The sequence below is a fragment of the Podarcis melisellensis genome (assembly GCF_964234715.1).
Source record: "Podarcis melisellensis genome assembly, chromosome: 1".
NCBI lineage: Eukaryota > Metazoa > Chordata > Lepidosauria > Squamata > Lacertidae > Podarcis > Podarcis melisellensis.
The window spans coordinates 79,591,854-79,619,630 of record NC_138528.1 but is presented as its reverse complement, the minus strand read 5'-3'; the positions used below and the strand labels follow the sequence as shown (position 1 = coordinate 79,619,630).

General features: G+C 44.9%; 1 protein-coding gene across 5 annotated transcripts in view; it reads right to left on the bottom strand.

Moving 5' to 3' along the window:
- SYT7 (synaptotagmin 7) overlaps positions 1-27,777 on the bottom strand; it is a 219,492-nt gene that overhangs the window by 19,563 nt on the left and 172,152 nt on the right. For 3 of the 5 annotated variants that reach the window (XM_081930603.1, XM_081930604.1, XM_081930605.1), the window contains 2 exons: positions 21,223-21,345; positions 13,490-13,625 (listed from right to left, as the gene is read on the bottom strand). In XM_081930603.1, coding sequence (XP_081786729.1) covers positions 13,490-13,625; positions 21,223-21,345 — 259 coding nt within the window. The remainder of the gene's footprint in view (positions 1-13,489; positions 13,626-21,222; positions 21,346-27,777) is intronic. The other 2 variants (XM_081930607.1, XM_081930606.1) reach the window with 1 other exon arrangement.

Below are 27,777 nucleotides of genomic sequence, written 5' to 3'. Positions count from 1 at the left end.
GAGTTCCAGAAGTATTCATTAGTTTACACCTCCCCCCCATTGAGGTAAACTGTTTTGGGGGACAATTTTGTCTGAAAAACAGGATAAAATAAATATAGCTAATTCTTCCCTTCAGTCTGGCTTCACGATGCTCCGGCACAAGAGACCTGGAATCCAAAGGTCTGCAGTAAGATGTTGGAAGAGGAGAGGATTTGATTCTCAAATACTTTATGTTTGCTCAGTTTAACTAAGGGCATGTTAAAAGTTACAACATCTTCAGAAGATTGGAATCCACAGTACACTGAGAAACTAAATGTCTGTGTTGACTCCCACAACAAGGTCAATGATTTCCAATTTTAAATCTCACCCTCTTTTGGCAGCTTGCCCTGAATCTTTTCACATCTCTGAAAGCCTTTAAGAAATCTTCAGGTACTATTGTTTTCAAAGGCTTCTGAATGAATGTGTACTATCCAAAGGCAAGCAAAAGCACGCCCCTGAAGATAGTGTAGACACTTCTATCGGTGCAAAAGTTGAGAGCATATGACACTGATTCTGCACCAACCACCAGTACATTTCCAAGCCGAGTTAAAACTTCCCTACATAAAAAGGCTCTTCAAGCTTCAGCAATGGCGGGAAATACTCAAAAGGGATAGACTGCTGCCTAATCAATTAGATGTTTGGAGACGATGGAGTATGAGTAGATAGGGCAAATACACACAATCTCCCCTTGTGTTGCTGGCTGGGACTGTTGGCAAATGCAGAGGGTTGTCCTGAGAAGCCCCTTGCGGTAGGAAATAAGGAATCATTAGACTTGCCTGCAATCTGCGGCGTACTATTTTGTTTTAGTATTTCAAGGAGGAACAGCTTCCCTCCATTTCAGTGGGAGGAAGAAAAATGAAAGATAGCAAATCCACCTAACAGTTACCTCTTTCAAACCACATTTTACCAGCTTCCACATGATAATATCATGGGGGACTTTGTCAAAAGCCTTACTGAAATCAAGATACACTATGTCCACAGCATTTCCCTGATCCACCAAGTTTGTAATTCCATCAAAAAAAGAAATCAGATTGGTTTGGCATGACTTATTTTTGAGAAACCCATGCTGGGTCTTAGTAATCACAGCATCCTTTTCCTAAATGCTCACAGACTGACTGTTGAATTAGATGTTCCAGGAATGCTTTCCCATCTACAGGATTTTGCAGTGCCATTAGAGGTTTGAAAGAACTTCACAATGTCTATCAACAGCAACGCTGCTGTAAATCAATAGTAGCACTCCAGAGGAGTTAAGTCAGCTTCTTGAGAAAAACTGCAAGCTCCGTAGGTTCCGAAAAAGTCAGAGCCTATGAACAAACATTACATCAGTATTGACTGAAGAAACCATTGATATGAAGCATACAGTAGCAAAAGTGGCCAGGAGCTCAAGTCCAAAATATATCTCACAGATGTAAAGTTATGGTTTTTTTTTTCAATTAAAGTGATGCAACACCACCACATATTTCTCCACTTCACATTCCACTTCATTAGCTGCCACTTATGGGGAAGGGGGTGGGAAGTACAGACTTGTAATGTCACATGCAGTCTCCCCAATATACATGATAGGGGTGCCTATCACCTTTCTTCCTCCTACGTGTACTTTGGGCTGAAGAGAGGGAAAGAAGCTGAGGAGCTGCCTGATTATCTAGCTCTAGTAGATTTCCTCAAGGACATACCCATGGTCTGAAGTAAGGAGAAAATGCATATATAGTTAGCAGTGACAAACCCTCTTAGGCTTGCACATTTCACACCTTTCCTAAAGCAGAAGCCCTTTTCAAATTAACCTTTCAAAATGGTCTCAGCCAGAGGGCAAATGGGACAATATCTTGCTCAGATCTGAAGGCATTTTGGGGCTATTCTCCTGTTGGTGTTCCGTTATTCCATGTACTTTGCCCTATCAGGTCTCTAGGCTCCTCAGGTGATTATTTTGTCTTCTCTCCAGAGAACATGTCATGATAGTATAGCAGGAAGCTGAATCCTTTACACATTTTAAGGGAATAAATAGTCTCTCTTGGATTTCTTGCCCAGGGCTTGGTGCATTCCAGGGAGCTGTCAGGAAGGATTAAGCTTCCTCCCATCCCTGATATCTCTCAACTGGCTCCTGGCTCTGATCCACGTGCTTGCTTCAGCAGGATTGGGGAGGGCCAATTTGATAAATCCTTCCTGACAGCCTGCCTGTCACATTACAGAAGCCACTTCCTCCAGAGCCAGGATGACAGTATGGATTGCCTCTTGCCCAGTGCAACAGTTCTTGGGACCCTGGGATCTTTGTATCTCCTGTGGATGAGCATGGGTGGACCTTGGAAAAGAAATGAGGCCACAAGGGCAAAGTTAGGGGGACTCAGTTTTAGACAAGAGGGAAGTAGGAATGATGGGTATCTATTAGATTCCTGGAAGGGTTGCTGATTACTCAGGAGGCAAAAGATCTTCTCCCAGAGTCTTAATCATCAAAATGGAGATTCATGGATCACAAGGAACAAAGACTCTTGGATCCACTTTCTTATTAGATACTCAGATGCATCAGCTTCAATCTAGAGGGACAGCAGGGTGGGGTGGAGGGTACAGAGAGCCACCCCCTTCAGAAAACCTGCTTAACTCATTTTCTAAACTTATCTTCCACCCTCTTTTTGAGATGCTGAATAGTTATTAAACCATGACCTGCACTTTTAGAGAGACTTTACATGGACAGTCTACTCAACAATCCACTCAAGAGGCAAAACAAATATCAGAAACAGTTAACATGGTACAGATCAGAGTGTGCAAATTTATCATCTGATGTGACAGGGATAAATCATGCATGTAAATTGCACGGAAGACAGGAAATGGACTATAAATGCTATAAAAAAATAAGGCATTAAGAAGTGGAAGAAATGGAGGGAGCATCAAAGATGCTCCTTGCCTGTGGTGCCATTTATTGTATGACTGGCCCTGCCATCATCATCATCAGATTTAAATCCCATCCTTTCCCCTGACAGGGACTCAAGACAGCTTGTAGCTAAAACAGAAACAGCTAAAAACATAGGAAAAAGGCAGTCCTTAAAAAAATGTAACACACATAGACACAATACATCTATTAAAACAAACAGATCATTACAATAAAAACACCACAGCACCAGCCCTTTCCTTAAAAACAGTTCCCCAAAGCCTGTTGAAACAAGAAAGTCTTCACCTGCCAGCAGTAGAACAAGGAGGCCATTAACTTTGGCTTCCACGGGGCTGTCAGGTTCAGACTCAGACAGACAGACCTGCAGCTTGAGAGCTCCAAGGCAGAGAAGGAACCCTGACTGCCAGCTAATAGGGAGCAGTGGTTGTGGTCTGGCTTGGCCATGGCAGGTTGGGCCAACCTCCTAGCTTTCATGTGTACAGGCCTCGACAAAGGTTTATCTCTTTGCTTAAAGCTCATTTGCCAACGTTGGAGAAATGAGAACATTTGTATGCATTCGAAGGAATTATTTCATGCAAATGGCCTAACATTTTTAATGCCTTCTGCATTATGAGCAATATGGAAGGTGTGCTATTCCATATTTGCTTCAAGGAAAAGGAATATTGGCTCTTGCAGAACACCTGGGTGTGAAGGTAGTGGTGTGGTGTGTTATGCTCAGACCGTGTTACACTATGAATGTGTCAAATACACAATAACGTCTCTGTTTTTATCTTGGAGGCTATGGAATTGCAAAAGGGGGGAGACAAGGAGGGGCCAATGCCTCCTCTTGCCCTTCCCCAGTAATGCCTGGCGTAAATTTGCTTAGTGCATGGAAATCTGCATGATTACATTTTTATCCAAGGAGCTCAAGGTGGCCTACATGGTTCTCCTCCTCCTTCCCATTTTATCTCCACAACTTCTCTGTGAGGTAGGTTAGGCTAAGAGACAATGATTGGCCCAAGGTCACCCAGTGAGCTCCATAGCTGATTGGGGATTTGAATCCTGGTTTCCCAGGCTCTACTGTAACCATCTTTCTGGCTACAGGAGCTAAGATTTTAAAGTGCAGAACCCCATCACCTGCTGTATATATAAATGGCAGTTTCTCTCCTGGTGATAGTCATGTTTGAAATCTATTAGTGAAGGATCAAATGCATAGTCCCCTCTCCCCAGTGTCCACAGAGCACAAAGAGAATAAAAGAAAGGAGAAAAAATACATTTCCCCCCTGTCTTTCTGCTGCAGCTATTTGACACAAGTTGTTGAGATAGATACTGTGTTATGTGAACAACACCTCATGTGGGATGCACTACAAAGCCAAACTGAATTGTGTTGTGCATTGTTTAGCACTGGTACTCTGTGTGCTCCTGACAGTGGAGCCTGGAACATTACCATCTACAAGGACTTGAATAATATGAAGATTAAGGATAGAGTGGAAAAAGGAGACAGAGGGCAAGGAGATAAGAATTATATTAACAGGAATGACATTCTGCAGATTGTAAGATGCTATGCCCAGGGAAAAGTCACTTGTTCTATATAAAATAAGGGTCAAAGTTCTTGGAAAGAGGCTGGATTCAGGAGAAGTGCATCAGGGATTCTGAGGAATTGCAGAGGACACTACAAACACAACAATCTGCACATCTCTTGGTGACAATGAAAGTGAATGCATACCTGCAAGATTCCTCACCATGCAGCCCTGTTTATCTGAAGACAATTTGGAAACTTCAGCTAATCCAAAAATCCTGCACTGCAATATTCCTATCATTGCTGAACTATGAAGATTTTATTGGCTGCCAGTTTGTTTCTGTACCAAATACAAGGTGCTAGTGTTGAACTTCAAAGCGCTTTATAGTTTGGGGCTTGGATAACTTAGGGCTCATTAGCATGGCTCCAAGACGTTTTCTGCTAGACCCACACTTTCTAGGCACAAATCCTGCTCTTTAAAACAGATTGGAACAAATGGCAACCTGGGGGGGGGGGAACCGAATTACTGTTTGCTCCGACCAAGTGCTAAAGAGTGGTTTTTCCCGGGGAAGGCAGCAGGAAAAGAGAAAGTGTGGATAAAACCTTAAATCAGTGGTTTTCAACCAGTGTGCTGTGGCACCCTGGGGTGCCTTGAATAATGGTCAGGAGTGCCACTGGCAACACCAGCCTCTGTCCCTCTTTCCTCCCCTTCTGATGCCCTCTCACATCTCTTCCTCCCAAAGGCTTGCACAGCTGTTTATTACAGCAGCACTAGCTACATGCTTTGCAGACAAATGGGGCTTCTGGGAGGCATCTCTCTTGGGGGAGGGGGAGCAGCTCAGGGACCAGGGGCAGCAGAACCAGCTGCCCAGAGGATTCCCAAGGAGAGGGGAGAGGAGAGGAGGCTGAGGGAAGACTCCCAAGGGAGGGTGTTTGAAAAAGGGTGAGAGGCTGCCAGCTCTGCAGGCAAAGGGTGACATAACTGGGCTCCTGAGCCCCACAGGGGTGCTGCAGAAAGAAGGTAGTTGGTCAAGGGAGCCATGGACTCAAAAAGGTTGAAAACCTCTGCCTTAAATGACTTCCTTTATACTGAACCTCCCACCCCCTTGTCAGCATTAACTCAATATGTTCTGTGCTGGGAGCCTTCCCTGTTACAGGTGAGGTTGGCACCTTCTGAGTGTGGTGCTTTTTAGTTGTGGCATCCCATCTATGTCATGCTCACCCCCATGAGGTCCATGGGGAGATTGTCTTCATAACATAGGTTAAGGCGTTTTTATGGCACTGGGTCTTTGGGGAGTGCGTGTGTAGGTTAGCATTCAGGGCTGCTCCACATGACCTTTTTTGATTGCAGATGACCTGTTTATTCAGCACTCATCCTTATTTGATTGCAACAGCATTTGTGGTGGTTAGAGTAGATCTGGTCTTTACTAAACATTAATTCTGATTTTTTTACAGGTTGGTTATACGACAGTAGGCATTCATCCTGATCTGCTTGTGGGGGTGTTCCTGTTAATCCCTGGGTCATCCAATACTTTAAAATGCATTTCCCCTTCACTTCCCAAATGGGAAAAAGTCCAGGTTTTCAAAAGAAGCAAATTTGTTGCACTAGGGCAGAAGAGAACTTTTATCTGCTTGAATTGCACCAACCTAAAGTATTGGTGTGGGCCTCCCACAAAATTTTGAGCCTGGAGGCACCCTTAGATTTGTGTTTTATTATTTTAGTGGTTTATATAGGATTGCTTGAGAACAAGGGTGGGGAAGCCACGCTCCGAGCACAAGGCTCCCAAAACTGCTCTTTGTAATGTTTCCTTTGTAAGAGCCCTGCTAGTTCAGGCCAAAGTCCAATCTGGTCCAGCGTCACACTGGGCAGCCAGATGCCTGCGGAAAGCCTGCAAGGAAGCCCTGAGGGCAACAGCACTCTCCCCACTTGTGATTCCCAGCATTCAGAGGCATACTGCCTCTGTCCATGGAGGTAGAACACAGCCATCAATAGCCTTATCTTCCTTTAGGGTTGCATCACATTTTACAAACTTCCTACGGACAAGAATCCTGTGTATACACCACCATGTGTGACAATCCTGCACCACATGCATCTTAAGGGGATCAAACATTCAGCTAGGTATCACAAGGTTCCTGCTCCTCCCTATAGCAACTGCACCTTGCTTCTATAGCATAGCTCTTCCTAGTTCTACCACAAGAGGGAAGCACATGACACAACATTGCCCATCTTTGATGTGAGGGATGGCTTTTTTTATATAGCCTAATTAAGAACCGCAAAGCAGCGTGCGTACAGCTCTCAAGCGATGTACATGCATGTGTGACCCAGCTCTGAGAAACACACAAATGCACTGGAGTTCTTCTGGATGGCACTGGGCATGTAGTGCAAAGTCAAAGGCTGTCATAATCTCTGCATGTTCCTGAGCAGTCTGCTCCCTCATAGGCCAGGGAACCTGAGTGCACAGACCGCTGTCCCTGCACCCAGCAAACTCCCTGGCTCCCAGTCCATTCCCGAAGCCAGATCCTGCAGCGTGGGGTCAAGGGAGCCCTATCTAATGCCTCCTCTCAAATAAGATGCACCACATGTGGCAAACTCACAGCCTTTATTGATTAGCATCCAGAATGATGGAGATCCTGAAAGGGAAAGGTACATAGATGACATTGCCAAGCAGACACCCAACAAGGTTCCAGTGTCTTGGACTGCAGCTTGACAGACAGCAGGGTGGCAGATACAGGGTCTCCATTCCAGAAACACCTTCACCTGTTGCACAACTGTCTGTCAAAGAGCTTGCAAAGGCTTGGAACAGTGCAGGAGCCTGCCTGGGGGAAGTAAGTTAACAACTCCATTATCCCAGTCCCTGCCGTTGGTCATGGGGTATTTCTCCCCATGGCCTGCAGAGAACGGAGTATGAGATGGATCCTTCATCTGAGAGAGACAGACAGAGAGAATCAAGCAGTAGTCAGCATCTGGAGCTCATAGTCCCTGGTCCTGGATGCACAGTATGTGCTTGTGAGGGAGTGAGACAGAGGGTGCCCTGTAGCCACCTGTGCTCAGGCTCCCTTCCCCGCTTAATATGGGGGATGAAAGGACTGCAATAGCTGCATGTATCTATCCCTTGTGTGGGTGGCAGAGGAACTTTGTGACCTGTGATCCTGCAAGTCAATGGTGCTCATCAGTCAAGAGTGGCAATGGTTGGCTTCTGCCAACAAAGAGCTTACCTGTTTGTGGGGTTGAATGCCTCCTGTGAGTGGGAGACATTGTTCCCCACTGTTGAAGGGAAAGAGTGTTAAAGCAATATACCGTAGTTCAGACAAGACCAAGAATTCACATATAGCAGGGGTTGGGATTAGGGCTTATGAGGCCTTCCAACCTGGCTTGTGGCCTCTCATCCATTTGCCTCCTCCTATTTTGCCCTTCTGTGGTTTCATCTGGCCCACAGCAATCTAAGCATCATGAGGAGAGAGAGAGAGAGAATGTTTGTCCACACTGGAGTTTACTGTGTGTTTGCAGCTGCTTGCCTTCCCATTTAATTTGCACAGTCTGCATGATAATACCCTCAACAACACAAATCCCTGCGCATCCCCCGTGTAAATTCAGGGTTACCTGATAACAGGGATAACACAATAATCTGGAGTGAAACGGGCTCCAAACTGCTCCACACAATTTACAATTGGTTTCCTTTCTTTTAGGGCCATGCTTGTAACTATTTCTAATGTGCTTCAGAATGGATTTTTCCCCTTTGGATCCCCCATGTTTGCACAAAACCAGAAAAGTGCAAAAGAGAATTTACAATTGCCTGATGTTGGTGCTTTTGTGCACTTCTTGATGGGGGCAGGGATTTTCAAAAACAAAATGCATGTGCAGCTATCTGTGCACATGCTCTGTCGGTACTTAAGCAGCATCATTGAATCAACAAATTAGAAGGCAGGGAGAAACACAAAAGGGAGCACCTATTGGTATGAATGAGAAACACAGAAGTTGCTCCTCATATACAAATTCAGATATGTGCTTGAGTGGACTACTCCAGTCAAATTCAAATGGGGGAAAAGTGGACCAAGCAATGCTCAAATGTCGAAATTAAAATAAAAAAATTAAAAGCAGCACCTTATAGATCAACTAAATTTGTTCTGGTATAAGCTTTCGTGTGCATGCACAAAATGGGTATGGTTTGAGCCAATCACCCATCTCCTACTACCCTTTTGAGAAATACCCCACTCCACCCTCCCTCTATATATAGGGGTCTGGTGACTTATGTTTCAGTGTATCTGAAGAAGTGTGCATGCACACAAAAGCTTATACCAGAACAATCTTAGTTGGTCTATAAGGTGCTACATTTTATTTTTTATTTTTTTTATTTCAACTGCGTCAGACCAACACGGCTACCTACCTGAATCTAGAATGCTCAAATTCGGACAAGAGGAGAGAGAGAGAGAAAGAGAAAGAGAGGCAGGCTGGCAAGCTAACAGATTGCAAGCTTGGATGGTCAACCACAGAGTGTGAGAACCAGAATACAGGAAGCTTTCCTGTCTGACTGTTTGATAGTTTCTCTCTTTCCCTCTGGAGAAAACAAAGTAGGGGAATAATGAAGAAACCAATGGGTGAAAGGTGCAGAGAGGGGAATGAATGACTGAAATGTGGGCTGGGGAAGGCCAGCCAAAACGAAAAAGGAGGAGATAATGATGGATAATGGGTTTGGCTAGGAGTGTGAACCAAGAAAGTGCAGAGGTGAGCAACAGAAAAAAACCTAATCCTAGGTCTCTCTCTCTCTCTCTCTCTCTCTCTCTCTCTCTGTGTGTGTGTGTGTGTGTGCACGCACACACACACAAATGAATTAATGGCAAGTATATGGATTGGCTGTGTGTATGGGTGGATAGTTGGGTGTAGTGTTTGGTTAGATAGTGCATGTTTGTGAGGGATAATAGAAGAGATAATATATGGATGGTGAATGAATGGAGTGCATACCCACAGAAGTGGGTAGGTGGGATTTTTGTGTGAGAGAAATGAATGGATTGTGAAGGGGAGAAACAGGGACCTACAGAGAGAAAAAGAGATGTCAGAAAGAGAGAGAAAAGTGCTGTCACCAACTATTTTTTTTGGTCACCCACTAAATTTTGGCCTGTCTACTACCAATAGGTGGGCCACCAACCATTTTCCCTTAAGGCAATGTGGCCCTTGACTGAAAAAGGGTGTGAAGGGGAATACACAGGAGACAGATGCAGCAGATATACTGTACTTCAAGCATGCTTTCCTTCTTTCCTTGCTTACCTGTGTGGGGTGCTTTGTCCTGACATCTCCAGGTGTAGGAATGGAGGTAGCTGTTGGGTGTCTACGCCTGGAGTCTCAATGTGAGATTCTTGTATGAGTTTATATTGGTGGCGGTAGGCTGTGAGTGAGTGCCGAGTCCAACCATATTCTGTGCTCTGCCATGGCAATGTGTGTGGAGCATGTGTTGATGGGAGAGCAGTTATTTTACATGTCTTCCCCTTTCACTGAAATCAGTGGGGAGGAAATTTCCTACAGCAGGTCTGGAGGTGGTGTAAAGTTGTGTCATCAATGGAGGCATGGCCACAGGAGTATAGAATATGGCATAAATGTGTGGTCACCTCCATCTACCTCACAACTCCACCTTGTTTTGGCCACTTTCCTGACATGCGTTCGCTACCACAGCAGATGCACCAGCATAGCATCTGGAGTGTTTGCCAGGGTAGTCATGCACCTGGTGTTTGGCCAGAGTAGCAGCATTTCCTCCAGATTCTCTGTCCCCATCAGCTGGTACAACTTGAATTGGATTGCTCTGTTATTTGTCTCCCCCCCCCCCCCATGCTAAAAAGCCCTTCTTCCAACTACAGTAAAGGAAACTATTGGTATGGAAAGACAAAGAAATCTAATACTAGAACCGTTTTCTAACTCCCAACCATTGCCAGGGGTCTGGCAACAAAACCGACCAAAGAAACAATAGGTTCAAACAAACAAACAACCAAACAAACACACGTTGGCCTACATATTAAAAATCATCGTACAGATACATTTACTTTCTGTTTAAAGTGGACATGGAGCACAAAGAGAGGCACTTATGAATTAAGCTTGATACATTTATGAAGGCAATAGTCCAGAAGTTAATGTTCCATGTGTGCGATGGGACCCTCTTTGACTCCTTGCCTCAGGACCCCCCCTCATATGGCTGCATCCCAGGGATCAACTGTGCCTGTGATTTAATGAACCCAGCAGACAGTTCCACACCTGCTGTGTTCTCTGCAGTCCAGCTCATTAATATTTCCCAGCAAACAGGAACTAGCTGATGGGAAGTGGGAGGAGACTAGAAGAGTGGGGGTGCTAGAAATAAGGAGACCCACTGGGAAGAAGTGGGGTGGATAGTGAGGGACACAGGCAATACAGAAAGAAACACTTTCAAGGTATAAAGAGCATCAGCGGGAGCACACTGGTATCCTGCACTTCTCCAAGCAGCTTGGACTGGTGCACAGAATATTGAATTCACACCATCTTATCTTCACAGCAAGCTAGTGAAGCAGGTTAGGCTGAAAAAACAGGGACTTTGCCCAACGTCTCCCAGTAAGCTTCATGGGTGATCACAAGTTTGAACCCAATATCTGTCTCTTCCATTTACAAATCTTTCAACTAGGAGTATTCCACACTAGCTTCGGAGTCCTACTACACACAAGGGTGTCTAGAGAAGGAGAAAAATAGCTGCTATGGTAGCTTAATAACATGTGAAATGGTTCCTTCCAAAAACTTGCCAAGTAGTCTTACTTTTCTCTGCAGAGTTCTTAAAATGATGACAAAGTCACTAAAAGACCATTTGTAGCAATCCAGAGTGGATTTTTCTTTGACCTTTCAGGCCAAAACAGGGGTGTAATAGAGAGGCCAAGTGCAATAATTGTAGCTATCATTTGGTCACCTGGACGCATAAAGTATATCATTATGGAACAGTTGATAATAGATCATTGCCTCTTACGTTAGGGAAGTATATATAAATGAAAAACAAGCAGGAAGGTAACAGGCTTTTTCTTTGTTGAAAATCAATACATGAACTCACCTTAATATGTTTGAAATATAGCAGCTTATTGACCACAAATTTCAATAATGGACCTGACGCACAGCTAGCAATGTTCAAAACAGATTTAAATTTGGATTGCTAGTCACTCCACTGCTTTTATCCCCTATGCAAACACATCTGTCTGAACGTTGTATAACCCTGGAAACCTTGTTTCATTATCCCCCACCCCCGAATAAATCAATAAGGATACAGTGAAGAGTTCAAGAGAGGGGTTTTTTATTTTTATTATTTTTGAACAGGGCAAACGTAAGAACCTGCTCAGCTCATGGTGATGCAAAGCAGCGGGAGCCCCAAAATCTAAGAAATTAAAATATTGGGTAACCCTGGATGAAAACAGAATGGCTCGTGCTGGGAGGGTTCGGACACAAAGCTGGGAGACCCTTCTCATAGATAACATCTGTGTTTCATGGGAGTGTAGTGTTGGTAGAGCTAACAGCAGCTTCGGTGGTGAGGTTTAAGATGTGGGAAATGGTTTGGGAGAAAGGGATAATATTTTGCCCTGTGCTGCTTCCCCAGTCAAATTTGGAACCCCAACAGCAGTTTAATAAATAACAAAGGGTGATCCAATCACAGATTTCCAGCGTCTCATGCACTTTGGGCCTGAAACTCAAATAGCCTAGCTGCACTTATTCACACTCCACTAACTTCTTGCTTAGATTACCGTGATGCATTCTACCTGAGGCTGTCTTACAAAACAGACTAAAAACTCGAGGTGTTCCACAACAGGGAAGCAAGATTGTTAACAGGGACTGGCCAATATGTTCCTACTACACCAGCACTTTGCCATCTGCACTGGCTGCCAGGCTGTTTCTGGGTCAACTTGAAAGTGCCAGTATTAACATTTAATGACCTCAATGGCTTGGAGCCAGGTTACCTGAAGGATCACCTCCTCTCAGGTATACCTGCCTTGATCCTAAGAGCATCTTCAGAGGCTCTTCTTCAGGTACTCTCCCAAATAAAGTGAGATGGATGACCACTAGGGAGAGGGCCTTTTCTGAATCAACACCAGGATGGCACTTTGGTTGCACAATGCCTTCCCCAGAGAGGCTTGCCTGGCACTTACATTGCAGTTTTTTGGCGGCAGTGGAGACCTTTTCTTACTTCTGCACTTTTTGATTTTTAAAACCCTGTTTTTATATCTTGGCTAGTGCTGTTTCTGTGCTGTTGGTTTTATTCTGATGTAGATTTAATTTGGTTTTTTAAATTTCATTTATTTATTACATTTATATCCTACCTTCCCTCCAAGGTGTCGCCACCATTTTATCCTCAAAAACAACCCTGTGAGCTGGGTTAAGAGATGGTGACTGGCCCAAGGTCACCCAGTAACCTTTGTGGCTGAATGGGGGTTTAAATCCTGGTCCCTAGGCCCTACACTCCAATATTCTAACCACTTTACCACACTGGCTCTTTTGAATGTTGTGTTTTTATATTTTAAAAATTGTACAACAGTCAGATAACTTACTGTTAATGGATGGTATAAAAATGTTGCAAATAAACCAGTAAGTAGTTCCAATTCCAGAGCCATCTGTGTAGAGTAGGACAAGAACTTAAGACTGGATTTAAGTCTCAGCCTCACTGTTCTGGAAGTGGAGGCTGAATTCATTTAGAACGCACACATATACACAGTGGGAGGAATTCTGCGAAGCACTATGGCGAAGCACTATGGCAGTGAATGCTTTTCAGGTTGCTAGATAGAATGATCCCCTCCTTCCCTCTTGTGCACTGTTCTGGGGGTTCTCCTGACCCCCAAGCCAATTTTGGAATGGGGTACAGGGGAGGAAAGTTGGGGGCAGTCCCATTGCACTAGCAGAAGTCCTTGTGCAGGCTAGTGGGACTTGTTAGTTGAATCTTCCTGCCATGTGGGGGGGGGGGAGAGAAAGAGAGAGACAACACTTTTGAAATAGAAAAGGAATATGGTCAGATGTGCCTAATCCAGAATAAAGACCTTGCTTCCTCCAGACTTTATGGGAATATATACTGTGAATTATTATTATACTGAGTAACCCTGATAGCACTCACCATCAGCATCTCACTGGTCAGGGAGTTTACGAGGTCCGAGACGGATGAGCGAGGCTCTGTTTTATGGTCAGGCTCCTCGTGTTGTGTCTGTCCTGGCACAGGAGCTGTGTTTACCGCTTTGCCACCAGAGGGCAACCTGGGAGAGATAGGAGAAGCACATTATGCATACGCTTTGGAGACAACAGAAATGCAGGATTCAAGACAAGGAGGAAAAACATAGCTCAAGGCAGAACTTGAGAACTGACGGCTAAACCTCCAGTACAACTCTGATAACCCAACTCATTCCCCCTACAACTTACCCCTGTGGAATCCCAAACCAGCTTTACGTACTTGCTTTTTCAATGTTTATTTCGAGCCTTTGGACTCAGCAACCTTCTCTTCTTCTGTCCCTTCTCTCCTCTCTCCCTGTCCTTTATTGACATTTAAGTTGTTAACCCTGTGAGGAGATGGGTCTGTCCCTTTTCTATGTCACACTCAATGAATAAATAAAACACCCACCATATCACTTCATTCTTGCTCAGGGTCTTTCCTGGTTCTGATTTTAAGATTATCACATACACACACCCCTTCCATTTGGATGGTCCATCTCCCCACCACCAAAAGACCCCATATGAAACTACATGTCTTTCTCCTTCTGAGTATTTAGATACCATTTCTGTGCTGTGTCAAAACATATGGGATTGAGCTGGAAAGGGCATACTGAAGCTTCATAGTTGTAGGCTGGTCTGTGCTGGTACTTCTTGCAAACTCTTTTCCTGCCTCTCCAGTCCATTAACCTTCTCCAAATACAAACATTCCCTTTCACAAAGAGGCAACCACCTTTGTTTGCTTTCCTCGACAGGCAATTTCTGAAATGACGTACGGCCAGATGGTTTCTCTGCCAGCCTCAGTGTATGAAGAGTTCCCAAGAAACCTGAGCACTGGGTGTTGACGGGATGTCTCACAAGGGCCCAGGGAAAGAGCAGAATTGGGCTACTCTGCCTGGGTCAGGTTAGGTCTTTAGTTCAAAACTTGGCAACAGTTAATTAACTCCGTAACACCTCATCTTTTGCCAGATAGGGTTGGGGAATGCTGTTTTGGCTAGTCATCAATTATGCCTCCCGGTGCCATTTCATATTGGGCATAACGTGGCAGCTGCTTTTCAAGTTACTTTTATTTACCACGCAGAGGGAAATTGATAAGTGGTAGCACCCTTGGAAATCCCCTCCATTGATTGGTTTCCGTTTTGTTCCCACAGCAGCATTGCTACAAATAAGCAATGTGATTAAGGAAGCAACTGTCTTATTGCATACACATACAAATGTGCCTTCTTCCAGGGTCCTGTGAGCAAAACATTCCACTCCTAGCTCCATGGCTGCATTCAAAACACGCCTGATTTTATGCCCCTCCCCTCAATTTTCAGGAAGGCTATTGCAAGCTCTCCAGAAGATCTAAGCATGATATGGGCTGCTTCAGTGGTCTCATCATGTCAACTGACACTTGCAACACAATCACAAACAGATCAATGATCTCCCTATGTCGGTGTTTGCAGCACTCACAAGAATGTGGGAGCTCAAATTATCCAGGGCAGGCAAATTGCTACACCTAGGATAAGGACGTGGAGCTCTGCAGGAAGCCAAGAGAAAGACATGAGCCAGGAGGAAGAGAGAGGAGCTGGCATTAAGCAGAAGGCTGGAAAGGGCACATATAGGAGGAGAGACATAAACTTGCTCCTTGCCCAAGGAAAGGATATTGCAATGGATGCACAAGGAGACAGCTGGCCACAATTACAGACTGCTGGACACACAACGCAGGCATAGAAAGGCCCACACACTGATATATAAAGATACTGAAGAGAGTGTGTACACCACCTGCCTGGATGGGTACAAGAAAAATGCAGATAAACAAGGAACAACTCCATGTTACATGTCCTGAGGGTGCAGGCATGGGAAGCTGGAAATTTGCCCCTTTCTGGATCTAGCCAAAATTGTCTAAGTGAAGAAGATGCTGAGCCCAGAAACACCAACAGAATGTACTTTGCTTAGAATATGCAATTGAGCATGATGAGTGGTTGGGCGGTGTGTTTGTTACTAGCTTGAACAGCTGGTGGGCTGTGGTGCAAGTATTTGGGCTCAGAAACCTGCTCTTTCAATGTAGCTCTGTGCGAATTCCATGACAGAGTGACGATTGTCATAGTGGGAGGCGGTTCATGTGCATCCTAGTGTGAACTGAGCTCCTGGAGGCAACGGCGTAACCAGCTGCTCGGGTGCCTGGTGGGGGGGCGTGTCCTGCAGCTGGGGGCGGGGCGATCCCTGCCCGTGGGGTCGTGGTGAGCTGCCCATGGGGGTGTGGTGAACCTCTCTGACGCTTCCCCCTCAGTTGTAGGGCGGCTGAGGAAGAGGCAGTAGGCAGATGCAAGTCCCACACTGCCGTTTCAGGCAGTGCAGGACCTGCAGGCACCTAAGCCACCACGTCACTCCTATAAAATTTCATAAGCCCAATTAAAAAAACCAAACTCATTTTGTCACACACACCCTCAGTGATGACACCTGGGGTGACCCACATCCCCCGCACCCCCCTTCCTCCACCACTGCCTGTAGGTTGCTGGAGGTAGAGCAAGTTTGTTCACACCGTAGCCGTGAGAATGTTGGGGTTGAACGTGGGAGAGCCAGACTCAAATTCTCACTCTGTCATAAAGCCCAGGGGTAGTGATAGGTCAAGCTATTGTTGAGGAAAGGATAGGAAATCAGCACACAGTCCCACTCCCCACCCCATGCAGCAATGTAACTAATGAAAAGGCCTGAAGAAAAAAGAATTGCCCATAAGCTTGTCGTTCTAGCCTTCTCTGTGCGTGCGTGCGTGCATGCGTGCATGTGTATGTGCGTGCGCACGCGCACAACACTGTGGTAACAGACTCCTCTCTCAGTCTATGCACATTCATGTTGAAGATTGAAAAGACATAGAAAGCTGACTTATACCACATCAGACTACTCATCCATCTCTCCCAGCACTGCTTGATCTGACTAGCAGTGGCTCTCTAGGGCCTCAGGCAGAAGACTTCTCCTCATCACCTGCCCCCTGATTCTTTGAACTGGAGCTAGCTGCCAGGGATTGAGCCTGGAAGCTTTCGTATGCAAAGCAAGGGCTCTTTCACTGAGCTTAACTGCACATGTGGAGGGCTCTCAGCATGCATTCAGAAATGAACTCTGAAAAATCAAGGTTTCCAAAGATGCAGAGAGGAGCCCTTCATGATAAGAATGACACCTGCCAATAATGGACAGTTTCTGGATTAAGTTTGATCAGCTGGACCTCATTCACACAAGTTTTCTATAGGATGTGGGGGCAGGGGGAGGAGGAAAGCCTAAGAAAAATGCAGACACGCATTGTTCAGAGGCAGACAAATAATATCAAGGAGATGCTGACCAAGATGGAAAACCCAAAGACATTGATTATATACAGATAGCCTCTTGACATATCACAAAGATGATATAATAACCACAAAGAGAGAGACGAGCATATGCCAATGGACTTATGTAATGGCTCATTACATGCGCATCTCCAGGCACGCTGACATGCAGACACATCACACACAAGATCCAAACACACTGATACCCATCAATAAATACAGCAATACACATACACATAAATAGATCAACAAGCATCAGGCTCATGCAGAGGGACAGACTCTCGGGTGGGAAATTCTAGATATAAAGATTACACCCTGAGGCAGACTGACACATACAAAGATGCTGGGTGTACACTGACATACAGAATAGCACATGCATGCACAGATAAAGGAGACCAGAATAGCTGGAGACCAAAAAAAGAAAAAAAGTTAAAAATAAAGTGAGAGCAAATGTGTGTGTGTGTATGTGTGTGATTGACTGTCAGAAGGTATGACAAATCCAGAGTTATTTTTGCAACCCCAGAGTACTGGATCAGCTGCAAGGCTGTCTGGGAGTTGGTGAGTGCTGCAGAAGTCACAGAATAAAGAGAGAGAGAGAGAAAGAGAGAGGGAAGAGAGAGAGAGAGAGAGAGAGAGAGAGAGAGAGAGAGAGAGAGAAAGAAAGAAAGAAAGAAAGAAAGAAAGAAAGAAAGAAAGAAAGAAAGAAAGAAAGAAAGAAAGAAAGAAAGAAAGAAAGAAGAGAGGGTGCCTTTCATCCCAGGATCTGCAGGATGCCTCCTGCTGGAACGGAAAGAGGGTGGAGAAAAGTGTAGCAGGAGAGAAACACACAACCATATGCACACACACACATCCACACACACACACACACAAACCACAAAGATTCGTAGAGGAGGAACAGCCACCACACACAGAGAACAAGGCACTGGACTGGAGCTGCCGAGGTTGACAAGGGGGAAAGTTCAGGCAGCAACAAGAGCAGCAAGGCTAGAAGAAGGAAGAGGAGAAAGTGCAAGGAGGATGAGGGTGAGGATATATTACATTGGGGTATGGGATGGCAGAACATCGTGTGATCACTGCTGAGGAGAGGAGAGACTGAGGTAAAAGGGATTTCAATGCAACCAGAACAATCCCTCCCTCCCTCACAGCAAGCCCCCAAAGACTGCATCACAAGCCCCTCTGCAATCATTGTACAATCATCAACATTCCATAGGCCAGGCAGGCAGAAAAGGTGGGTGGGGGGCAGGCGGGCAAATAAAAAGAGGCAAGAGAATGTGGAAGAGAGGCGTAAGGAAGCAAAGAAGCAGTATGGCGAGTGTGCAGAGGAAGCAAGGGAGAAGTTGACCACAGGTGGAGAGGGAAGAAGCAGAGACAATATTCCACAAGGAAGGCAGGGAGGGGAACAGGTTGGAAGACAGAGCTTGAGACAGATGTCCAATTCAGACATTACTGAGTCTGGTGGTAGCTGCCAAGATCCCCACTGCTCCATCGCAGGAGGCTTTAGTAATGCATTAGGCTCTGATCATAGATGGGTATGCTGATCACATCACTCTTTCCCACACTGTCAGCCTCCAGAGAGAGGGGGAGCAGTGGTTTGGAAAGGAATGGTGTGACCAGTGGAGCAGCTTGCGATCAGAGCTGAATGCATTACCAAGGAGATGGGGGACCAAACTAATACGTGGGAAGTTGTTTTCCTGAATCTCAGTAAAGTATCAAGGGCCTCACAGGAAAACAAGAAAGGCAGGTGGTAACCATGACTTCTTCTGATTCAGAAAGTTGTGTTTTTTCTAAATATCAGATACAGGAACTGAAGACAGGAAGCTCTGAGAGATGCTGAGTTCCTGAGGCACAGACAAATGAACAGTTCATATCTCCTTACATCTCCATTGATTCTGCTATCCTGCATGCGATCTGCACAACATTTGGGATTAGGTTTAGGTTTCCTTGTCTGACTGGGCCTGTGGCACCAAAATTTCTCCATTAAGTTATTTGTTGAGACACGACACAAGGACACATTCCAGATTAAACTGACAACATACCCTCCAATCGTCCCTATTTTCCGGTAACATTCCTAGAATTACAAAAGCCATCCTGGCTTCTGATTTGATTCCAGAATGTCCCAGGGATGAGCTGGTGCTGGCATTTGCAGTGGTGCCGTGCTCTCACACAAGTCAGGACACAACACCCCAAAGTGTCTTTTGGTGCTGCACTCTCACACGAGCCACCTGACTTGTGTGACACCAAAAGACGTGTGGTCCCTATTTTCATCAGGGGAATGTTGGAGGGTATGTGACAGCCGTAAGTGCAAGATTACGATAATAATAATTTCAGTATGAGCTCTGAGTTTTCTCCTCCCACAGTGAAACTGTATAGAAGTTAATAGAAGATTGGAAGTCTAGGAAGACAATTGTTGCATGCCTGTACTAAAGCAGGAGTGGGGAGCTAGTAGTCCAGGGGTCAGATGTGAGCTGGGAGCCTCTCCATCTGGCCCATCGCAACCTCCCACCACTCCTTTGGTGCCAATGGAAGAGTCTCCTTTGGTGCCAATGGAAGGGTGGCTTGCAGCTGCCTCTACATCCTTTGGACTGCAGTGCCCCTTATATCCCCGCCCCAAATTAAGTTAATTAGGTTTGAAAAGAGCCTTCCATCGGTGGCCCAGAAAATGATATACAGTGAGGGCCAAGCTTTCAAAAGAAGTGAGAAGAATCTAAACCCCCTGCTTTGGGCAAACTGGAGAGCCTTCATTTCCTCATATTAACCATGAAAGAAGCTTACAAAAGCACAGCTCTTTCTCCGTGGGATTCCCTCCAGACTAACAATGTGAAATGGAAAAGGCTCTTCAGAGCCAATCCCTGCAAAACATCTCTTACACATACAGTGGCCATGTGCCCAACTCCTTCTTGTCTTGAAATTATGGGAATCATTGTGTGATGGATGCAATAAACACATGTAGGTTTCTTATTACTGAACCTGGTTACAAGAGAGAATGTTCTCAGCAAGCTGGGCCTGGGGCGGCCTGATTACGTAGGAGGTAGAGGGTTTTCCCAGATGGGATATGCACAGAATGGGCATGTGCCAGTAGAAGGTACTTCCTCTCCCCCTGAATTGTTATGGCCTAATAGGACTCTTTATTCACCTGCTACTACTTAAAATTGCAGGTTGAAAAAGCAAGGATCAACTATGCAATTGGATGAGCAAATGGAAAGTGCTAAAATATGTAGTGAAATATAGCCTCAGCAAGGTAAAAATAGTCAGCAGGCGAGAACGGTGCCAGTTAATTAATGCACTGATCATGTGAAATCTGCTCCTTCGCACCTCCTCTCCTTAAAAGATGGAATTTAACGTACATGTGGAAGTGTTTGAGGCCTCTGCTTCTAGCTAGGCACTTCCTCTCCGAGAACCTATTTTGTAAGTCACACAATATGACCCTGTTAGATCCCATTAGTCAAGTGAGGGAGTGTATGGGAAGGGGAAAACAAGGAAGGAGAGACTATTCTTGCTTCATAGGGAGCAACCTGCAGGTCCTGAGGGTAGCTCTGAATTAGGAGTGTCAGTGTGCCTACTGCATCTTCAGGAGAAGGATGTGCTGCACCCAGGTAGTTTGAGATAGGCCGTATTATGATCAGGGTCCCCAATGTATTAGTCTTCCTAATGCTAAATTCCAGACCTGCCAAAAGAGGCCAGTCACAATATTGGTAGCCATGGAGTCCAGGGCAAATATCTTATGTACCTGACAGCAGCAGTGATATATTCTACACATGGTTTTTGTTTGCAATCATGAAATTAATTAACACGACTAAGCTAGGTCCATTAATTGCAATGGGTCCACTTGACCACCACCCTTAATTTATTATTTACTGCCAGGAAGGCAGAGAGGCGCTTGTGGAATCATCTGCCTTGGGTGCCACTCAGCTTTGGGTATTATACACTTTAGCTCGGTGGGGTGGGGATGGGGGTGGGTTGGATACTATTTGCCCCAGAGAGCAAAATGTATTGGCCCAACCCTGCACACTCCTCACACACTTACTATTGGACTGGACAGGGAAGAGAGAAGGAACTGGATGGAGCTGAAGAGATGTAAAATGGTGAGGGTTTATATGAGGATACATTCCCACCAGAGTACGCGCTTGCGAAAGGAATTGCCATTTTTTCCCAAAGGGAGCTGACCATCAGGGAGGAAATGAGGTTCCAAGCAGGAGGGAAGAATATTGCTAGACTGGCTTAGATGTTGCACCAGGCCCAACGCTGGAGCTTCCTTGATTTCCTGCACCAGCCTTCCAACTCTCATGAAGGACAGCCCCTCGTGAGGCTTTCTTTCCTCTTGCCGAAAGCCCCTGTCTCCTACTCATACCTCTTGTCCCCCTGAGAGTTCTGGTTCTGTTGGTTTCCAGTGGTTTGAAGATCAGGTATATTGGCAAAGTCGTCCTGTTCTGAAAGCCCCAAAACAAGGGACAACACCACCATGCGGCCTTCCCTGTCCAGAGGGGATCCAGCCAGGGGAGCGATGAGGCCCCAGGTTCAGTGAGCAGTAGGCAGGTTGAAAAACGACAGACAGACAGAAAAGAGAAAAAGAAGAACAGAGCATAAGAAATGAAACTGGAGAGAAAACAGCATCGTAGCACTACAATGAAAAGAGATTTTTAATATCTATCTGCTGTACAAAGCATTAAATCCTCAGGCTTTCTGGGTACAATTCAGAGGGGAGAGAGAGCACTGGAAGCAGATGAATCACCATGATACTGTGTAGGAAGGGCTGCACAAGACTGTGCCCTTGGAGTGTCTAAATGTGCAAATATCCTGGAGACAAAGCAAGGTTGCCATTATGGCCTCTTTTTTTGCATAGAACAGCAACTTCATCTGCCTACAGAGGCATCGATTTATCCATAAACCACATGAATATGAACTTCAAAATAGACCAACATTATGAAGTTAGTCTTCTCCTGAAACTGTGGGTGTCTAACATGGAAAGACAGTGATGTGGATATCTCACCTAACGTCACCTCAGCTCTGTATTAAGTAGTGATTCCATGTACTACACCCAGGTACTGATCTAAGAAGCTGCTGCTGCTATGAGAGGCATGAGGGTGAGCTAAGATGACACTTCTGAAGATGAGGAGTGCCTAAAGTTTGGTGTAGAAGGCAAGACTGCCTGGTGACTTTGTGATATGCACATAATTAACACCGATTGTGACTCATTGCTGGATGGTACTTAAAGATGGTACAGGTTAGGAACAAGGAATGGAGGTTAGTGATCTCATAGCTACTATTTGTTCATGATTATCATTCTTTGAAAACAAAGATGGCTGCAGGAAGTGTCATTGTTGTTAGTTTGAAAAAGCAGCAACACACATAATAGCTGAACAATTTGCTGCTGTGTTGCACAGAATGTTAGCTTGCTGCTAGATTGTTGGTACAGCCGTTAGGTGTGGTGGGGTTCTCAGCAACTAACAGCAGCATAGCTTTGCAGCAGGAGACTATCTTAGCTTCTGTTGAATGTGGAAGCTGTTGGAATTGTGCAAAAATGAGTTAGTATGGGATTAGAAACATTGAATGATTGCAGGTGATTGATACTGGGCAACAGTAGCTGTAGAAGACAATGCAAAACAATGGCAGGGCTGTTTTTCTTTTTAAAATTTGCCGCTAGATGTATATCGACTGGAGCTTCAATTCTGTAATGTAAGCAGCAAGCTAGAGTGGCTGGAGCATTTATTTAATGCCTGATTTGAAAGTGGATCAGTATTGAACAAGAGGGATCCCTAAGGGAATCAATATACTGTATTTGCTCAAGTCTAATGCGCCATCGAATCTAATGCACGCCTCAATTTTCAGAACCTGGAAACCAAAAAAAGTATTTGCTGGCAAATGTAAATGTGCCATCGAATCTTAATTTTTGCAATGTAATTTGGCCAAAAAGGGGGAGCATTAGATTCGAATAAATATGGTATACAGCAAATTGACAATGACTGTTACAACTTTCAGTTCAGGGATTTCCTGGGAGAATTCCATGTTTCCCCATCCACCCTGTGGTACAGGATGGAGAACATGCTTAAATCCTTGGGACGAATTTAATCTGCGACTGCACTGAGCGATGTCATGGCAGTGTGAAACCCCACCAGCAGGGCACAGGTAGTCACTTTGAAACATGACCCTTATAAACTTGTGTCAGCTTTGTGCTCATTTCTGCAGAGGGCCTGGGGGATTTTCAGATCTGAGCAGGAACAAGCTCCTTCTTTATCTTTTTTTTTTGGCCGTTGTTTGAAAGCAGCTGCCCTATGTGGCCCCAGGCTGTTGAGGGTGGTGCAAACAAGAAACAGTGCCACGACCCCAGTTCAAGTGCTGTGCCTCTCCCAACAAAGTGTGATGTACCCGCTCTCTGACATGCATGCACCGCTACTCATCACGCCTTGTGAAACCTTTCACATCTCTGAATTCAGAATGGGTCAGTGCACTCATAAGACTGGAAAAGGTGCTGGGGAAAAAAGCTCTGGGCAGGGAATCTGTGTAATTAGATTTGAAGCTGTTGAGCTGCATGTATGGGGGGAGATCAGATAAGCACGATGTTTGTGGAGTGAGAGAGAGCAAGAAATAGCAGGAATTGTGAGAGGCCAAACAGCATGCTGAAACCAAATATATCCAGGTAGGAGCATCATTATCTGTTCTTTCCTCTTTTCCCTCAGAGATTGAAGGATGTCTAATAAATAGATCATAATATAGTCCCTTTGATAGTAATCAGACAAGGTGCCTGGCTTCAATATTAAAATACAAAGCCACCTGAAGCTTGCTGCATTCTGGCTCAAATCTTGCTGCTGGCTTACAGTCTGACCTTGAGGAAAGACTAAGCCTATCTGTGCCTCATTTCATTTGCCCAGTCTGTAAACAGGAAGAAGATTATGCGGAAGCTCCAATATTGAGAGAAATAATCCATGACAGCCAAAATGTTGGAAAGCAGAAGTTCTGAAGAACTGAAGTCCTTCAGCTGAGCCTGTTAAAACTTGGCCACTTTCCTGCTCTCTACTATGGCTGCAATCATAACCCTGCCACCCTGGGAGTAATCCCCACTGAATTCAGTAGGGCACCTCTGAGTAGACATGGTTGGACCTTTTGGACCCAACTCTCCTCAAGCTGTTTCTATCCCAGAACATACCCTGAAATTTCTGGATGGATTGGTTGCAGTCAGCTTGTTACAGCCAGGAAGTCAGGTGAATAAATGGAAATGAAATTGAGTATAAGAATTAGTTTTGCTGCGATAATATTGCCATGATTTTTCAAAAGGGCTGAGCCGAGCATGCATAAGAGTAATTTTCATGGGGAGATGAAATCTGTTCCCCTTCCTCTGAAAAGAAGAACATTTCGTTTTATGCAAGTTCACTTGATCATACAAACACAGCTGGCATGATGCACTCTGGTCTATTATCTTTGCTTTTCACATACTGTGGTCTGAATGATACTAATAGTTGGGAGTATTGAGATTCATAAAATCTGGCTGGACAAGATGACCTTCAGCTTTCACTCAGCATTCCATACTTGTACTGTAGCAGCTTAGATTAGTGACTGCTCCCAGGACTCTGCCATTGTGGATTCATAGCCAAAGGGTCTAAATTACTGCAACAAATGGATATAATATGGGTTGGGACTCAGAATAATCTCATTTAACACTACCCAGGTATTTAAATGGATGCAACTACACACTTTCACATAAACCCTGGAAGCTGTCAGCATCAGACAGTGGCTACACCCTGGGAAAGGCTTCGATTGGCTGGCTAGACCTCAGTGAGTTAGGGGCTTCCCCAGAAGATTAAGCGAACAGATCAATAGTGGGTCCAATGATCAAGACGGCGGCTTCTGCACATGCTGCAGAGGGAAGTGAGGGGCAGATGGGTCTCATCAACCTGGAAAGATAACCCATCTAGGAATTGGAATACTCTGGTCCTAAATCTCCACTGCCTTGTGGGATATCTTTGGGAGAAGAAAAGACTAAGGACTAAGCCCTACACAAATCTGGAGTGGAGTCCCTAAGACAGTTGTATACCTCCTTCCACTAACTCCTGCAGCCCAGCTGGTGCCAAATGTATTGCTCCGCTTTCCTTTGGACTACATCGCTGAAGCCAAGAGGGGGGTCTCGTTGCCTGGGCAGCATAGTCCCTGCCCTCTACACACTGCTCAGGCTTGTACCTTGGGGAGGTTACTTCAGTGCTGCTAACACAGCGGTTTGACTTCACCCCCAGAGGCACACGCCATTGTCTCTCGAAACAGACAGATGCCAGCAACAACTTTAGCAGCCTACTCAGATGTGTGTGTGTGGGGGGGGAGTCATCTTAATTGCATCTGAGTGCCTTGACTCTTTGCTTGCTCTTTCAAAGACCAAGATGGCAAGTTGGATGCCCAACACCCTTTGCAAACCACCCCATGTCTGTCATAGATCCAGGGTCTAATCTACCTGAACTGTCACTCTTCTTGCATTCAGTCCCAGCTCTGGGGTGGCCATAAATAGGAGCAGGCTAACTAGCTTTCACACTGGCACTTTGCTGGTAGACTGTGTAGATGGAATTAATGTGCATGTGAATCATACAGATCCCATTTTTGCATGCGTACTTTTGTGCACTTTCACAGACACTTGAGCACTTTAAGTTTAAATTTGTCTCAGTGTTTCCCCATCCACACTGTGGGCGGTGCTCGAGCCCACTATTTGCACTATATCTGTTGTCCCTTGTCAGCAACTGTGCCGCAGCATTCTGCACTACCTGCAGCTTCCAGATCAGGTGAAAGGAATGCCCCACATTGCACTGCAGGCATGCAACCTTGAAGTCACCAATGCCTGGACTACTGTGGCCAAGCTCTCCCAGCCCAGGAACAGCCATGTCAAAACTGTCTCCCTTGTCAAAACAGGTAAAAGGTGCTTCTAGCCTCTGAGGCTCCCTGGGCCTCCAGCGACAAAGCTGAATCCCAAAATACTCCCAAACTGTATGACTGCTCCTTCAAGGAGAGTGCACCCCATCCAGGCAATTGACAAATTTCTCAGACATGGGAACCACTCACCCACAAGGCCTCTACCTTGCCTGGATTCAAGCTCAGCTTATTTCCCCTCATCCATCCCATCACTGCATCCAGGCACTGGTCCAGAGCCCACACAGATTCTCCTGATTCAGATATTATGGAGAAACAAAACCGAATGTCATCAGCATACTGATGGCAATTTGCCCCCAAACTCACAATTACTTAATAATCCAGTTCCTAGCAAGCACTCTCCGGCCTTGGTGTTTAGCTGTGCAGCAGCAGCAGGGCCAACAGCAGATAAGCACTTTAAGGTGTTGCAAACAGCTGAAGGTCCAACCTTGCTCTTTGGCCTAGATGGTAAATGGCAGGAAGTGCTACCGTATTCAGAGGGAGGTTCTGCAGATCAGAGGTGCCTGTGCCTCCACTAGGTCAACCAGCCTTTGCCCTGGCAAGGCACTCCTGAGACACGTACTTTTGAAAAGAAAATCTGTTTGAGCCAATCTGGTGGGTCAGAAAACTTGTACTTCAATTTTTTAAAAGAGAGGCAATTTTGGCCACTGTGAAACATGCTTGAAATGTTTGCTTTAGTGGAAGGTTTTTGCTGTGCCATTCCACAGACAAAACAACTTTTTTAAGGTCCAGGTACACAATTAAGGGAATGGCTGCATGTATATCCAGAGCACCATTTCTAGAATATACAGAGGGCAAGGCAGTAGCAACTGAGGGGAAGAGCGAGAGCCTATCAGCACATAACACCTCTGCCTATTTGTTATTGGGCCAAGTTCAAGGTGTTAGTATATAAAGCCCTTAATAGCTTGGGACCAGTTCACTTGTAGGGTCACCTTATCCCATATGTGCCCATTAGACTGGCACTTTTACAGGTGTTGTTTAACACTCATTCTGAACTTGTAAGAAATTGATCTTTTAGTGTGGCAGCACGTACCATTTGGAACTCCTTGCCTGTTGACATCAGGCAGGCATCTTCACTGTATTCCTTCAGGGGCCTACTTAAAACATGTTGGTCTAGGCGAGCCTATTCAGATGTATAGAAGTTACCTGCGTTTGAGTTTTATAATTGTGTCAATTTATTTATTTTTTAATAAATATGTTTGATACCAGTTTTCAACTGTGTTTTTTATTGATTATTTCAATATTCTATTTTATGTTGTTGTACATCACTAGAGGATTTTGGGTTTTTTCTATTTTAACAGCAAGATCCTATGCCTAGGATTGCAGCCTCCAATATATGTTTGGAGGATGACAATGAGAGAAAGGGCCTTTTCTGTAATAACCCCCCTTAGCTCTTCTTCCCACTTATGGAATGCTCTCTCCAGGGAAGCTCACTTGGTGCTGACTGTCATTATTCTGGCATCAGACAGAATATTCTATTTTCCTGGGCACTTGGACAGCCTTGCGACTGTTTTTTCATGTTTATTCTTATATTATTCTTGGTTATTTTATGTTGTTGGATGATTTTCTGGATGAACATTTCCAGTACATTTGTATTGTTTTAACGGATCCTTTGTTGTATATTTATATTTTGCATTTTATTGCTTTGTATTGTAAATTGCTTCAGGACTTCTTTTTGAAACAATGTACCAATCTAAACTAAATGATACATGCATTTGATTGACACATATACGACACATCTATAGGATTATTGGTGTATGCCTTGGGAATTTCAAACTGATAAATAGGCTACAAACACATTATTATTATTATTATTATTATTATTATTATTATTATTATTATTCACAACAGATTTCCAGGTGGTTTCTACTCTACTGTTGAGTAATGGTTGAAAGCAGCCTAGAGAAAAAAAAAGTTTTGGCTAAAGATGAGACTTCCCATTTGGCTCTGGGACCACTGTCAACTCCAGTAGAAATGACCTTTACAGGGCAGTGTAAGATGC